Consider the following 16614-nt stretch of genomic DNA (forward strand, 5'->3'; position numbering starts at 1 on the left):
ATGGTTGAATAGTTGAACCTTTTTTGCTTAATTTTTACTTAATTTGACCAATTCGATGGTCGAAGTACCCAAAAAAATGCTTCGAAATTCGAATATCTTTGCATTCGAATTATTCACTCGAGCTTAGTAAATCTGCCCCTATATGTCTGGGTGACCCTTAAAGGAACAGTTCAGTATAAAAATAAAAACTAGATAAATAGATAGGCTGTGCAAAATAAAAAATGTTTCCAATATTGTTAGTTAGCCAAATATGTAATGTATAAAGGCTGGAGTGACTGGAGGTGTAACATAATAGCCATCCTGCTTTTCAGCTCTATAACACTGAGTAAACGACCGATTTTAGCGAAGTCCGACCAATCCTTCGAAATTATCGTGCGGTTAGTGGGATTCGAACGATCGAACATTTTATGATTTCGGTCCCAGTGCAATCTATCTATGTTTGCAGGGCCAAGCAGGCAGCTCCCCTTTGTTTTCCTGGCAAATTGGTCTTTTTAGTTGATGGACAATTCGTACGATCATTCCAAGATAATCTTGGTCTCACGATGACGATCGGATCTTTTAAAAATCTCAACATCTATGGCCAGCTTTAGTCAGCGACTTGAAGGGGGGCCACATGGTACATTTCTGTTCAGTGAGTTTGTAATTGATCCTCAGCATTCAGCTCAGATTCAAAAGCAACAGATATGACCCATGTGGCCCCCCTCAAGTCACTGATTGGTTACTGTCTGGTAACCAGGGTAACCAGTCAGTGTAAACCAAGAGAGCTGAAAAGCAGGAAGTAGTGGTCTGGCTTCACTCAGGCACTCCAGCCTTTATACATAACATTTTTGCCTAACTAACTATCAGCAATGTAACTAGAGGGGGCGGGCCCTGGCGCGGGATGCACAGCCGGGCCCCCCCCTCTCCGTACATCGGGAACCGGCAGAATTAGTGACGCGCAAGCTGCCTGGGGGGCACTGAGGGGGTGTGGGCCCTGGCCCAATCTCACCCCCTGCTCCCCCGGTAGTTACGCCACTGCTAACTACTGTATATTAGAAACATTTCTGATTTTACACAGCCTATCTATTTACCCAGTTTTTATTTTTACACTGAACAATTCCTTTAAAATAAAAAGTTGGCAGTTTGTTTATTGGGCGTGTGTGCAAGTGTCAGGTTGCCAATGACACAGTGTTGTTCCTCTAGTAACAAGCCAAGAACAGGTGCATGAAGAAGCAAATCCCTGGTGGCACGAGAAAGGTAAGAACCACACAGAGCTTTCTGGTTACATGTTACTTACTGATACAAGGGTGGGGACTCCAACTACTGGGACTGATAATGTAGATGGTCTCAGCCATATCTCTGTGTAAGCTCTTCTCTCACTACCTTATCTCTGTGTAAACTCTTCTCCCACTGCCATATCTCAGTGTTGGTTCTTTACCCACTGCCTTATCTCCATGTAAGCTCTTAGCTCTTCTTCCACTGCCATATCTCAGTGTAAACTCTTCTCCCACTGCCATATCTCAGTGTAAACTCTTCTCCCACTGCCATATCTCAGTGTAAACTCTTCTCCCACTGCCATATCCTCCCACTCTGTTTCTCAGTTTTGACTCTCCTCCCACTGCCATATCATAGTGTAAGCTCTTCTCCCACTGCCTTATCTCAGTGTTGGTTCTTCTCCCACTGCCATATCCCAGTGTTGACACTCCTCACACTGCCATATCTCAGTGTCGGATCTTTACCCATTGCCTTATCTCTGTGTAAGCTCTTCTCCCACTGCTATATCTCAGTGTAAGCTCCTGTCAGGTTGCCAATAAAACATTGTTGTTCCTCTAGTAACAAGCCAAGTACAGGTGCATGAACAAGCAAATCGATGGTGGCACAATTTCTATTCTTCAAACAAGAAAGGTAAGAACCACAAAGAGCTTTCTGGTTACATGTTACTTACTAATACAAGGGAGGGGATCCCTGCTACTGGGACTGAGAATGTAGATGGTCTCAGCCTTTTAATAACTTCTCTTTATTTCATGACATATCTCAGTATTGGCTCCCCTCCCTCTCCCACTGCCATATCTCAGTGTTGACTCTACTCTCACTGCCATAGCTCAGAGTAAGCTCTTCTTCCACTGCTATATCTCAGTGTTAGCTCTCCACCCACTGCCTTATCTCTCTATAAACTCTTCTCCCACTGCCACATCTCAGTGTTGTCTCTCTTTCCACTACCATATCTCAGCGTAAGCTCTTCTCCCACTGCCTTATCTCAGTGTTGGCTCTTATCCCACTGCCTTATTTCCGTGTAAGCTCTTCTCCCATATCTCAGTGTTGGCTCTCCCACTGTCATATCTCAGTGTTGGCTCTCCCACTGTCATATCTCAGTGTTGGCTCTCCCACTGTCATATCTCAGTGTTGGCTCTCCCACTGTCATATCTCAGTGTTGGCTCTCCCACTGCCATATCTCAGTGTTGGCACTCCTCTCTGACAATATGTCTAGCCCCATGTCACATTTCAAAATTAAATATCAAAAAAATCAGTTTGCTCTTTTGAAAAATGGATTTCAGTGAAGAATTCTGCTGGAGCAGCACTATTAACTTAAAATGCATTTTGAAAAATGACAGTATCCCTTTAAGCAAGAGGGCAACAACATAGATGGTTTATGCAAACCAAGTACAGCTTGCTGATCCCATCCCCATTGTCCTTCCACTACTCTCTCAGCAGGTAGCGGAGCTTCCATACTGTAGGGGTGTTAGATTTATTAGATACTATGGCACAAAGGTCTCTAAGGCAGCACATTTCTGACTTTAAAGGAATAGTAACACCAAAAACTGAAAGTGTTTTAATTTATTTAATACATAATATACTGTTGCCCTGCACTGGTACAACTGACCTGTTTGCTTCAGAAAGACTACTATAGGTTATATAAAAAAGCCGCTGTGTAGCCCTGGGGGCAGCCATTTAAGCTGGAAAGAAAGGCAAAGTTTACATTGCAGATAACAGATAAACCCTGTCCAATACAATACATTATATTATAATTTTTTTGATACACTCTCAGTTTTTGGTGTTACTGTTCGTTTAAAAGGTTCTAAACCCATTTGGTCCAATATACGTGTGTGCCCCTAGTTGTCTTTCCTTCTTGTCCTACTATGTCCATCTTACTTTACTGTTGCCATGTTATCCTGTTGCTTTCTTGCACACATGTCACAATTTGGACTTGCTGTCTCCATTTGTCCCTACTGTCATTTTGTTCTTCTGTTGGAGTCTTTCCTTGTTGTTATTATCTTGCCTTATTGTTGCCAACTTGCCCTATGCGTCCATTTTGCCCTGCTATTGTCATCTTGTCCTACAGCTGTAACTGTAACATCTTGTCCTACTGGCTCCTTTTTGTTTTCGTGTCCCTCACATTCTAGTCCAGGGGTCCCAAACCTTTTTTTTACCCTTGATCAACATTCAGATGTAAAAGGAGTTGGGGAGCAACTCAAGCATTTAAAATGTTCCTGGGGGTGTCAAATAAGTGCAGTGCTTATATTTGGTAGTCCCTATGTGGACTGGCAGCCTACAGGAGGCTCTGTTTGGCAGTATATGTTTTTTATGTAACCAAAACTTGCCTCCAAGGCACGAATTCAAAAATAAGCACCTGCTTTGAGGCCACTGCAAGCAACATCCAAGGGGTTGGTTAACAACATGGTGCTTGCGAGTCACTGGTTGGGGAGCACTGCTCTAATCTATGGGCCATACCATAAAATCTTATTATAGTAAGTGTCATGTTACAAAAACTATTGACTAACATATTAACTTTACACTACAGATACCCAGCGATGAACTGGTTGTGGCATTTTTTCACCTCACACTTTGAACCCAGAAACCATTGCCAAAATGAGGGTTACACTGTAGGCAATATGTTGGTGCTGTGTGTTATACTGGTAATTCTCATAACTTTATTTTGGTATCAGCCTATGAGGCGTAACCTGTTGAATATTTTTGTTAACAATTATGAAAATGACCAGAATGTGGCGCCTTTGGCTCTGGAGAATGAACATCTGCGCCAGGATCACAATCGGTTGATTGGGGAGAATGATCAACTAAGACAGGGTGGAGAACGTTTGATTCAGGAGAATGATCAACTACGGCAGGACGGAGAACGTTTGATTCAGGAGAATCATCAACTACGGCAGGATGAAGAACGTTTGATTCGGGAGAATGATCAACTACGGCAGGATGGGGCACGTTTGATTCCGGAGAATGATCAACTTCTCCAAGAGGTGGCACGTTTGATTCCAGAGAATGATGAACTACAAGAGGAGATAAACCATATGATAGAGGACAATGTCAACTTAGTACAGCAAAATGCAAGGCTGGAGTATGAAAATAGGCGGCTGAGAGATGGAAGAAATGTCTGATATGAGCTGCTATGTAATCAATGCTGCAATTTGTAAATAATTGTCTCTAGAAAACTAAAGTGGAACCCCCAAGACGCAGAGTAAGGTTTCATCTAATAGTCATATTAAGTGAGTATCCTTTTCTGACATTTTTTGCACTGTATCAGTTCTTTCATGTTTCTTCGTTCATGTCCTAGTAAAATAAAGATTGCAGCATTCACTCTCATAATAAATGCAGCGTGTCATTTTTACCTTGTACCAGGCTGTAAAATGCTACCCAGAAGGTATGAGATAACTTGGTACAGCCGGATAATGCACTCTTGCTCTGTTTGAGAGGCAAAAATGAAAAAGGAAGTCACTCAAGTACTGGCAACTGAAAGTCAGTCACAAATAGTAGGACTTAAACAACATTTTCAGAGATCTGTAACCTTGTTAATAGGCGGGATTTGTCCTGAAAAGAAAGTTGGAGCACCAGAGGGCTAGGACCCTATGTTTGAAAAAACCTCATTAGAATGTAAGCTCCATTGCGCAGAGCCCTATTAAAAAGGGAAACTATCGTGAAAATTGAATGTAAGCTTCAGCATACTGAAATAAGAAACTTTCTAAATACAATCATTTAAAAATTCTGTACTGTTTCTGAAATAATCAAGTTCATCTTCACTATTCCTCTCTCAGCATCTGTTTCTCTTCATTCTGTCTTCATGCAGCAGTTGGGTGTCAGATGTTCATTGACAGTTAGGGGCACATTCACTTAGCTCGAGTGAAGGAATAGAAGAACAAATACTTCGAAATTCGAATGGTCGAATATGGCTACTTCGACCTTCGACTACTACTACTACGACTTCGAATCGAACGTTTTGAACTAAAAATCGTTCGACTATTCGACCATTCGATAGTCGAAGTACTGTCTCTTTAAAAAATTCTTCGACCCCCTAGTTTGCCACCTAAAACCTACCGAGGCCAATGTTAGCCTATGGGGAAGGTCCCCATAGGGTTCCTAACAATTTTGTGATCGAAGGATTTAATCGTTCGATCGAACGATTATTCCTTCGATCGTTCGATCATAGGAATAGCGCTAAATCCTTAGACTTCGATGGATTTCAATTCGGCAGTCGAATATCGAGAATTAATTAACCCTCAATATTCGACCCTAGGTAAATCTGCCCCTTAGATCCAATATATCTTATAGGGGAACTATCATGTGATTATTTCAGAAACAATGCAGAATATTTAATTGATTGTAATTAGAAAGTTTCAGTATCATGAAGCTTATTTTAAATGTTCATTTTCACGATAGTTCTTTAATTTTGCTTAGCTCTGTACAGTGTGGCAGAGTATTTGAGACAAAATAAAAGACACGTACTCATCTGGTTTAAATATTCTTGTCTAATCCGGTGAGCTAATTGCCAAGGGGTTACCCAGAAAATATCCATATCTCCTACCAACATATAATTCATAAAGAAATGTTTCTCATGGTACCCAGACTTACTGCTCCCAACACAACTGTATTGACAATGAGTCTGCAGAATTGTATTTTCAACCCCCTTTCTTTTGAGTTGCCCCTTGGAATTAAACAAAATCTTCCTTAAAGGAAAACTATACCCCCAAAATGAACACTTAAGCAACAGATAGTTCATATCATATTAAGTGGCATATTAAAGAATCTTACCAAACTGGAATATATATTTAAGTAAATCTTGCCCTTTTACATCTCTTGCCTTGAGCCACCATTTTGTGATGGTCTGTGTGCTGTCTCAGAGATTACCTGACCAGAAATACTGCAGCTCTAACTGCAACAGGAAGAAGTGAGGAAGCAAAAGACACAACTCTGTCTGTTAATTGGCTCATGTGACCTAACATGTATGGTTTGTTGGTATGTTTGTGAGTACAGTGAATCCTACGATCCCAGGGGGCGGCCCTTATTTTTTAAAATGGCAATTTTCTATTTATGATTACCCAATGGCACATACTACTAGAAAAGTATATTATTATGAAAATGTTTTTTTTACATGAAGCAGGATTTTACATATGAGCTGTTTTATGCAATATCTTTTTATAGAGACCTACATTGTTTGGGGGGGTATAGTTTTCCTTTAAAGGGCTACTGCCAGATACAAAGACTGATTACCTAGAATAAGCAATTATCTGGGACTTAATGGCACTTTAAAAGTGTTGCTTTGGACAAAGCATTATTTTATTCCCTATTCTCTCACAACCCCTGGTGTTCATTCTACAAATGAAGATGGCACAGTGGGAATGTTACTCTCAGCTGGAAATACACAGAATAAAAATGACATTACACCCCAAGATGAAGAAGAGTAGTTGAATATACAGTAAGGTTTTCTGTTGAAGTCCTTTATAGAGGGTAGATGTAATATCCATATAGTAGAATGATTCCTCCACCCAAGGAAACATTATGGTAAGCACTATACATACACAAGGTAGTCGTGTGCCCTAATAAACAAAACAAGATGGTGAAACCTTCTGATGTTGTTCCTATTTGTGGACCAGTCAAAAGGTGGCCATGCACAGGCTGATAAAAGCTGCCGATTCAATCCTTTCAGACTGAGTCTGCAGCTTATTGACCCATGTATGGGGCCTTCCAACAGGGCTGGCCAACTGCCATCTGGCCGAAAATAGGCCAGATATTGATTGACCAGGTTTAAAAATCCTATCTGGTGAGGACCACATTGGTTAGTTAATGCGGCCCTCTTCCACTTAAGGTGGCCATACCGACATCGCCAAACGAGCGGATCTTTCCCCGATATGCTACTAAACGGCATGGCTATATCGGGGGGTAATTCAAACGGCCGTATGGCCGAACGATCGAATTACGATGCGCCAAGGGGCTCCGACGGGTCGGTCGGTTAAAAATCCAACCCGTCAAACCCGTCGGAAGCCCCCATACAGATAAGCTGTCAAATCGGTCCAAACGACCGATATCGGCAGCTTTATCTGCCCGTGTATGGCCACCTTTACCATCGTTGTTGTCTGATTGTTTGTCCCTTTAAGTGTATGGCCAGCTAAAGGTGTAGCAGGAAGTTGCAGTAAAACAGCCAGATAATAAAGGATGATGTTGCCCCATAAGCTATAAGGCACAAAAACAATTGCTGTTCTGGAAAAGCTCTACTTACACAGTTCTAAGGAATATATATTATTCAAGGCTAAACATAAGAGCTGGGTAACCAACACCTTTACAAAGGCTAGGGGAAACAGTTCATCATTGAAACAATTATACATTCACCTCTATTGCCATGAGATAGACTGATAAACAAAATAGGTGGCGAGCAAGTTACAACTCTGAGCTTTTTCCTGGGTTATATTGTTAGTCTCCATTGCCTGATCCTGTCCTCTCCACACTGCGACAATCCTGAAGCACAATGGACACCAGGCCAACACAGTACAGTGATGTCAGTACATTTATTAGACCAGGGGATACCAAACTTTTTCACCCATGAGCCACATTCAAATGTAAACAAAGTTTGTGACCAACACAAGCATGAAACATGCTCCTGAGGGGGAACCTAAAATGGCTGTGATTGGACCTATATGGACTGGCAGCCTACAGGAGACTCTGTTTGGCAATACACCTGTTTTTTAAGCAGCCACAACTTGCCTCCAAGCCTGGAATTCAAGAATAAGGTTGGAGTTACAGAACAAACTTAAAGGGATACTGTCATGGGAAAAAAAAAATTCAAAATGAATGAGTTAATAGTGCTGCTCCAGAAGAATTCTGCACTGAAATCCATTTCTCAAAATAGCAAACAGATTTTTTTATATTCAATTTTGAAATCTGACATGGGGCTAGACATTTTGTAAATTTCCCAGCTGCCCCTGGTCATGTGACTTGTGCTCTGATAAACTTCAGTCACTCTTTACTGCTGTACTGCAAGTTGGAGTGATATCACCCCCTCCCTTCCCCCCCCCCCAGCAGCCAAACAAAAGAACAATGGGAAGGTAACCAGATAACAGCTCCCTAACACAAGATAACAGCTGCCTGGTAGATCTAAGAACAACACTCAATAGTAAAAACCCATGTCCCACTGAGACACATTCAGTTACATTGAGAAGGAAAAACAGCAGCCTGCCAGAAAGCATTTCTCTCCTAAAGTGCAGGCACAAGTCACATGACCAGGGGCAGCTGGGAAATTGACAAAATGTCTAGCCCCATGTCAGATTTCAAAATTGAATATAAAAAAATCTGTTTGCTCTTTTGAGAAATGGATTTCAGTGCAGAATTCTGCTGGAGCAGCACTATTAACTGATTCATTTTGAATATTTTTTTTTTCCCATGACAGTATCCCTTTAAACACTCAAACCATGGTTATCTTCTCCTGCTTGCTTCCATGTCCAGTCCTTCTACTGCTTTGCCTCAACTTTTCTTTTCAAATGCAAGGTTTTGTCAATTTGCTTCTCTAATGTTAATGGTACATTCTCTACTTGGAGTAAGGTTGCAGTATTGGGTCCACTTTTATTTAACTTGTTCATTAACCCTTTAACTGCCTAGCACATAGGCACTACGTGCTGGCAGGAAAATGCTCCGACTGTCAAGAACGTACAGTAGTACCAACATTCTCAGCAGTTAAGAGCATTTTCCACCATGCAGCGAGTCCTTTGGGCCCCCAACCCCCTAGGCAACAAGCCAAGGGGGCTGCCATGTGGGTCCTGCAACACGATCGTCACAGGACACGACTTTTTACCTCCTCCTCATGGGAACTTGTGATGCTGCACCGCCCACGGAGTTCCTGTCGTCGTGACCCTCCTGCTGTGTGATCTGGACCTCCAGCTCTAAGGATCCCACAGGACTGCTAAGGACCCCCCCCTTGATCTAGAAACGGTAAGTGCCCTTTTTTCCCACACACCTACATGCATTTACATATAGACAGTACATATTTATTTATAATTTGTTTGTTTTTTTGTTGCTTTTCTGTTTTTTTTGGTTTTTCACACATGTACACATGCATACACAAACACACATTTTTTTTTTAGTTCTTTATTTTATCAGTTTCCCTCTTGATTGACTTCACATCATGAATATTGGATCAAGCATTCTGACCACTAACCACGCTGTCAGATCACTTATTTTGTTATTTCACTGATTTGCCTAATTGTATTTAATTTTTGTGATTTTATTGCAGTTTTATGCTTGCAGTGTTGTTCCTTACGTTTTTCTTTAGCGTCCTTTCTACTTTGATTGTTTGGAGTGGAATTTTTTTTTTCCAATTTTGTATTTCATAAATATATGGTTTTGGGGGGTCTTTGTACTTTTACAGGGTCTTGTGGCACTTAATATGCAGTCAGGGGCTTTGTTCACAGAAGTCGAATCGGCAGCCAAGAAAATTCATATGCACTATTTTTATTTGGGGTCCGCACATGCCAGCTGCTTTGGTACATCTATGCATATTGGGCATCAAACTGTTCAGTAGACCTTTGGCGTCAATGTTTAGGGTGTGTTTCAATTATATGTAAAAAATTGGGTGAGATAAAAGCGGCCAATTGCAATATTTTAGGCGATTTTTAGAAATATCATAAAAACCGCTGCCTTTAGCGTAGCTTTTCAGTTTGGCAGCTTGGAGTAGAAAGACATAATTTACCATTTCGGATTTGTCAGAATATGTACTTTCCACCATAACTTTTTGTAGTTTTTATCTCACATTAAACAGAGTTATAAATTAGAGTAAATGTAAACCATCAAAGGTAGATAGATTTTGGGGTCTTTACATGCCATGTACTTTGATAAACCTATGTACATTTGGCATCAAACTGTTCAGCGGACCCGAGGCTTTCATAATTAGAGTGATTGGATCTTGGTACCTAAAAATATGTGGGAAATAAGATTCTGCAAGGTGGAAGTTTTCAGGTGATTTTTGGAAATGTCACCAAAATCGCCAGATTTAGGAAAGGTTTGCAGCTTTGGGGGAATGTGTACTTTCCAAAAATATATGGTTTTCTGGGGTGAACGTACTTTTTTCTATCTCTGCCCCTCAAAAAATGCTGTAAATATGTTGATTTTGTACCTGTAATGACAGACCATATGGGGTAGTCTTCATTTTGGGGCCCCTATATCCCACATACTTAGGTAAACCTACACATATTATACATAAAACTGTTCAGCGGACCCCAGGCTTTCATATTTGGGGAGATTTATCTTGATACCTAATAGTATATGGGAGATAAGATGCTGCAAGGTGGAAACTTTGAGTTGATTTTTGGATATGTCACCAAAATCGCCAAATTTAGGAAAGGTTTGCGGCTTGGTGCTTTGGAGTAGAAAGACAAGCCATACTCAATTTGGGATTTGGGGGAAGGTGTACTTTGTCAAAATATATGGTTTTCTGGGGTGAACATACTGACACAAGGGCACCCATTCCGATTAGAAGAGGTTCCGCCTAAATATTCGGAAGGGGTTTGTTACAGTGAGAGCTGTGAAGATGTGGAATTCTCTCCCTGAATCAGTGGTACAGTCCGATTGCCATTTTAGAGTCAGGAAGGATTTTTTTCCCCCTCTAAGGCAAATTGGAGAGACTTCAGGTGTGTTTTTTTACCTTCCTCTGGATCAACTAGCAGTTAGGCAGGTTAAAATAGAGTTCAAAGGTTGACCTTGATGGGAGTGTGTGTCTTTTTCCAACTCATGTTACTGTTACTGCTTGAAATAATGACACTGCCTTTCTACTGTTTGCCATTTACTCTCCCTCCACTGTTCAGAATCAGTTAAAGGAGTAGTTCACCTTTAAGTTAACTTTTTAGTTAACTTTTTAGCACATTAATGGCTAATTCTAGGCAGCTTTTTAAATTGGTTTTCAATTAAAAAAAAAAAAAAATCCTCTATAAGGCTACATATTTAGCATCTAAAAATTCTATTAAGCTTTTCTAAAAAAAAAGCCTGAGAAAATTGTACAATTTGGGTTTTTGCGAGATTTTTTTGAGTTTTTTACCGATCCGATTAAATTGAGTGAATTTATTAAGCAATAAGGTAAAATCGTAATGGGAGTTTGGTCAAGTTGACTTTTATTATTGGGACAAGGAGATTGATTCAGATTTTAGTTACTTTTTATTACAGTACTCATCTTTCTATTCAGGCCTCTCCTCTTCATATTCCAGTCTCTTATTTTAATCAGTGCATGTTTGAACTCTCTCTCTTTTTTGCATCTCATAAAGTATAATACTTGAGGCAGAATAAAAACCCCACAGTTATCAAGTTCAAATCAAGTGTCATGCAAGCTAATGGCCAAGGAGTTGCCCAGAGAATATCCATAACCCCTTCCAACGTCATAAAGCAATGTTTTCCAAGGCACAGTCAACTGTACTGAAAATGAGTTGGCAAAATTGTTTTGTGTTTTATTTTGTGTCTGTGTATCAGGTATTTAGCCTGAGCTGTTCTTGTTTATTGTTGTGCTACCAGCCTGTTACCTTGTATGGCAGAGGCACACTGGGAAATTTGCAGTTCAGCAGATGTATAACAAACTGCTTGAAATCGCTTCTACATACATTTGAATGGCAACTACTCAACATTTTTCTAAATGTTGCAGCCAATTCTTTACCCAGTCTTCAATAAGCTAAAAATTGGGGATCATGCTAGCACTTACTGGTAAGCCCACAACAGCCCAAAGTCTAGGGGGATACGATTTTAGGAACAGTTGCTGCACATCCCAGAAATACAAAACAATCTTACCCAAGATGTGGCAGACTGTCAACCCCTTCCCTGGAGTTAAACCAAACTTTCTTCCTGGAAGGGCCACCCCTCCAGTGTGAAGGGTAACAAACAGATACAAAAGCTGGTCACTTGGATGAAGCATTATCTGGGACTTATTTGCACTTTTAAAGGAGAACAAAAGGTATAATCATGGTGGGCACTGGTTAGGAAACAAATTTGAAACCTTTCTCAAATCTTTCCTAAGCAGAAGAACATCAGAGCAGCCTCTTTCTTTCTCCTGACAACTTCCTTGACTACTTGGTCAGACTGGTGGGAAAATGACAAGTAGGTGGAGCTGTTGGAACAAAATTCATTCATATTAAAGGAGAAGGAAAGGTTAAAACTAAGTAAGCCTTATCAGAAAGGTCCATCTAAATATACCAGTAAACCCCCAAAGTAGTGCTGCTCTGAGTCCCCTGTCAAAAGAAACACTGCATTTCTTTCCTTCAATTGTGTACACATGGGCTTCTGTATCAGACTTCCTGCCTTCAGCTTAAACCTCATTGCCCTGGGCAAGAGCATGCTCAGTTTGCTCCTCTTCCCCACCCCCTCCCCTTTCTACTGTAATCTGAGCCCAGAGCAGGGAGAGACTCAGGCAGGAAGTGATGTCACACCACGTTAATACTGCAGCTCCTATCCTAAACAACCATAGAGCTTCTAAAGCTTTTACTCAGGCATGGTAAAACATTCTACAGAATAAATATAGCATTCTAGCTTGCACTATTGCAGCTAATCTATTGGCAATAAAATGCCTCCGTAGCTTTCCTTCTCCTTTAACAGTACATGTATCCTTTAATATCTTGGAATTAAATAAATATGTAATAAATAATGCATGTACATTGCAAAAGTGCTTAGAATAGCACCCTCATCAATTTTATATTCACTTATTTTTAAGGTTTACTTATCCTTTAAAATAAAAAGTTGGCTTGTTTGTTTATTGGGCGTGTGTGCAACTGTCAGTTTGCCAATGACACAGTGTTGTTCCTCTAGTAACAAGCCACACACAGGTGCATGAACAAGCAAATCCCTGGTGGCACGAGAAAGGTAAGAACCAAAAAGAGCTTTCTGGTTACCTGTTACTTACTGATTCAAGGGAGGGGAGCCCTACTACGGGGACTGAGAATGTAGAGGGCCTCAGCCTTTTAATAACTTCTCTATAACTTCTCACCTTGTTCCACTGCCTTGTCTCAGTGTAAGCGCTTCTCTTATAGCTTTATCTAAAGTGAATGCTCTTCTCCCTCTACTTTATCTCAGTGTGAGCTCTTCTCTAATTGCCTTATATTGTGTTGTATCCTCTCCCACTGTCATATCTTAGTGTAAGCTCTTCTCCAACTGCCTTTTTTCAGTGTTGGCTCTTTTCCCACTGCCTTATCTCAGTGTTGGCTCTTTTCCCACTGCCTTATCTCAGTGTAAGCTCTTCTCCCACTGCCTTACTTCTGTGTAAGCTCTTCTCCCACAGCCATATCTCAGTGTAAGCTCTTCTCCCACTGCATTATCTCAGTGTTGGCTCTTTAACGACTGCCTTATCTCTGTGTAAGCTCTTCTCCAACTGCCTTTTCTCCATGTAAGCTCTTCTCCCTCTGCCACATCTCAGTGTTGGTTCTATTCCCACTGCCATATCTCAGTGTAAGCTCTTCTCCCAATACCTTATCTCAGTGTCGACTCTCCTCCCACTGCCATATCTCAGTATATGCTCTTTTCCTACAGCCGTATATTTGTGTAAGCTCTCCTCCCACTGCCATATATCAGTGTAAGCTCTTTCCGATGTCCCCCGAAGTTTCCTTGTGAGGCAACTTCGGAAATCGAAGCATCGTGAGGGTATTAGCGCAGGCGATTCTTCATTCAAGCAGACTGAAGGCAGTTCGGGGAGATTGTCGCCACGCAGAAGAGGCGATTAGTGGCCAGAGGACTGAATCTGCTCGTCTGCCCCAACCCTTACTATCACCCTCTGGAGACCTGTTGCTTTCTTGCACAACGGTCTCCAGTCTCCATTCTCTCTTACGGTTTCCATTTTACCGTACTGTCTCCATTGTGTTGTACTGTCTTCTCTTGTTATTATCTTTCTCTGCTGTTATCATCTTGCTCTACTGGCTCCTTCTTGTTCAGAACAACCCTCCCAATACACACACACATACACACTCTAGTCTATTGGTAACAGCATAAGAATTTCTTCCTGTTATGTTACAAAAACTAATATTAGCTAACTAATTATCTGTACCCTACAGATGACCCAGCCATGGCAGCAGTTATTCACCTCAATCTTGGGAACCAGCAACACTAGCCAATATTGGGGTTACTTTGTGGAGTATTTTTTGCTGCCGTGTATCTTGTTTCTGATATTTCTCATAGTCATAATATTTTGGGATCATCCTTTGTGGACAAACCTATGTTTGATCCAGGAGAATCGCCAGCTGCGCCAGCGTATGGCACGCTTGATTGCAGAGAATGACCATCTGCTCCAAGAAGTGGCATGTTTGGTCCCAGAAAATAAAGAACTACAAGAGAAGGTGACCCAGCTACAAGAAGAAATGAACCATCTAATCGAAGACAATGTCAACTTTGCACAGCAAAATGCAAAGCTGGAGTATGAAAATTATCGGGTGAAAGATGGCAGGCTCTTCGATTAGAGTTGATAAAAGGAGCGTGTCCCTGAAATGTTGCATTTTCCGCACATTAAACAAGCAGGAAGCTCCCTGCAACTTGAATGCCTTGTGTGCCGATATCTTCTTCCTATACTGCTTGTGAGGTTGCCGGATCCTCTAATATTGTGCACCAGGCTAATCTAAACAAGGGTGTGCGACCGTTCATTCCTTCGCGCTTAATACAGCCCTGGCCACCAGCCTGTTAAGGTGGCCATACACGGGCCAATAAAAGCTGCTGACAGATTGAGTCGGCAGCTTATTGGCCCGTGTATAGGGCCCCCCCGACAGGGCTTCCCCGATCGCGATCTGGCCTAAAGTCGACCAGATCTCGATCGGATGGGACAAAAAATCACGTCGGATTGCGGCCGCATCTGTTCGTTGATGCGGCCCCACGATCCGACCAGCCCGTTCCCGTTCGTTAGGATCCGATCGTTGGGCCCTCAAGGTGGGCATATCGGAGAGAGATCCGCTCGTATGGCGACATCGCCAAACAATCGGATCTCTCTGTGTATGGCGACTTTTACTTTGCATTTAATTGTATAGCAGAGGCACACTGGGAAATTTGCAGCTCAGCAGGTGGGTAACAAACTGCTTGAAATTACTTCTACATAAATTTGAATGGCAATTACCCAGACTGGAGTCCATTTTCCTAAATGTTGCAGCCAATTCTTTAGCCAGTCTTCTATAAGCCAAACATTGGGGAGCATGCTAGCACTTACTGGTGAGACTACAACAGCCCAAAGTCCATGGGGGATACGATTTTAGGAACAGTTGCAGCCCATCCCAGAAATACAAAACAATCCAAGATGTGGCAGACTTTCAACCCCTTCCCTGGAGTTAAACCAAACCCTCTTCCTGGAAGGGTCACCCCTACAGTGTGAAGGGTAACAAACAGATACAAAGACTGGTCACTTGGATGAAGCATTATCTGTACTTTTAAAGGAGAACAAAAGGTATAATCATCGTGGGCACCACCCATTGATTATAATCACTTACTTGATACCCCAGGCCAGTGTTCCTGTTAGCAGAAAACTATACACAGGTGTGACTGGTACCATTGAACACAAAGCTGTGAAACTTTTCAGCCAAATCCTTGTATGTACCTCAGCCAAAGGCACAAAATTCAATTGAAAACACGATTAGGAGCAACAAGAAATGGCCAATGAGGCAGATTAACTTCTCAAAGTGATATTTTGTTTACACAACATGTTTCAAGCCTATTGGCTCTTTTTCAAGCCTTGAACACGAGCCAATAGTAGGTTAGGTTGAAAAAAAGATACACGTCCATCAAGTTCAACCTTTTTTTAACCTGCCTAACTGCTAGTCGATCCAGAGGAAAGCAAACAAACATGTTGTGTAAACAACACAACTAAGCATGCACCTGCCATGAAAAAAAAGGAAAAAGGCAATGTTTGCCCAGGAGCAGTAACCCATACCAACCAATAAGCAAGTAGCATTTACTGATCACCTGTTGAAAAACAGCAACATACGCAAAAAATGGGTGTCGGGCAATCAGAGAAACTCCACAAGGGCCACCAAGCGAATTTAAAAATATAATGTTTATTGTAGATTCATTCAAAAAGGAACAATATCTCCACTGGCCCTACAAGTTTCGTGCCCAGGGCACTTAGTCATGGAGCCTATCTCCACGTGTAGGGCCAGTGGAGATATTGTTCCTTTATTAATGAATCTTCAATAAACATTATAATTTTAACTTTAGTTTTGGCGGCCCTTGTGGAATTTCTCTGAGTGGCCGACACACTGTTTTTTCATTTGTTGCTGGTTTATCCGCTCCCTAAGCTAAGGGACTGGTGCACCTGGACAACCTGTTCTACGTGGTGAGTGATCAACAAAATCTATATCCTAGATCAGGGGTCCCCAACCTTTTTCACCCATGGGCAACATTCAGATGTAAAAGAGTTGGGGAGCA

General features: G+C 41.5%; 1 protein-coding gene across 1 annotated transcript; it reads left to right on the plus strand.

Annotated features, from left to right (window-relative positions):
- Window positions 1-833: 833 nt before the first annotated feature.
- Window positions 834-4652, plus strand: LOC108711636 (trichohyalin). Its single transcript, XM_018253561.2, has 3 exons — window positions 834-1236; window positions 1813-1884; window positions 3779-4652. The coding sequence occupies exons 2-3, from the start codon at window positions 1850-1852 to the stop codon at window positions 4368-4370; spliced, it is 627 nt and encodes a 208-aa protein (XP_018109050.1). The 5' UTR covers window positions 834-1236; window positions 1813-1849; the 3' UTR covers window positions 4371-4652.
- The last annotated feature ends 11962 nt before the right edge of the window (window positions 4653-16614 follow it).

Source organism: Xenopus laevis, chromosome 3L (genome assembly GCF_017654675.1).
Source record: "Xenopus laevis strain J_2021 chromosome 3L, Xenopus_laevis_v10.1, whole genome shotgun sequence".
NCBI classification, from domain to species: domain Eukaryota; kingdom Metazoa; phylum Chordata; class Amphibia; order Anura; family Pipidae; genus Xenopus; species Xenopus laevis.

What these genes read in the sequence shown, in the direction of transcription:
- LOC108711636 (XM_018253561.2), top strand. Translation starts at nt 1,850, where the DNA reads ATGGTGGCACAATTTCTATTCTTCAAACAAGAAAG. An exon ending in CTATTCTTCAAACAAGAAAG is followed by an intron (nt 1,885 to 3,778) that starts GTAAGAACCACA and finishes TTTACACTACAG; the next exon opens with ATACCCAGCGATGAACTGGT.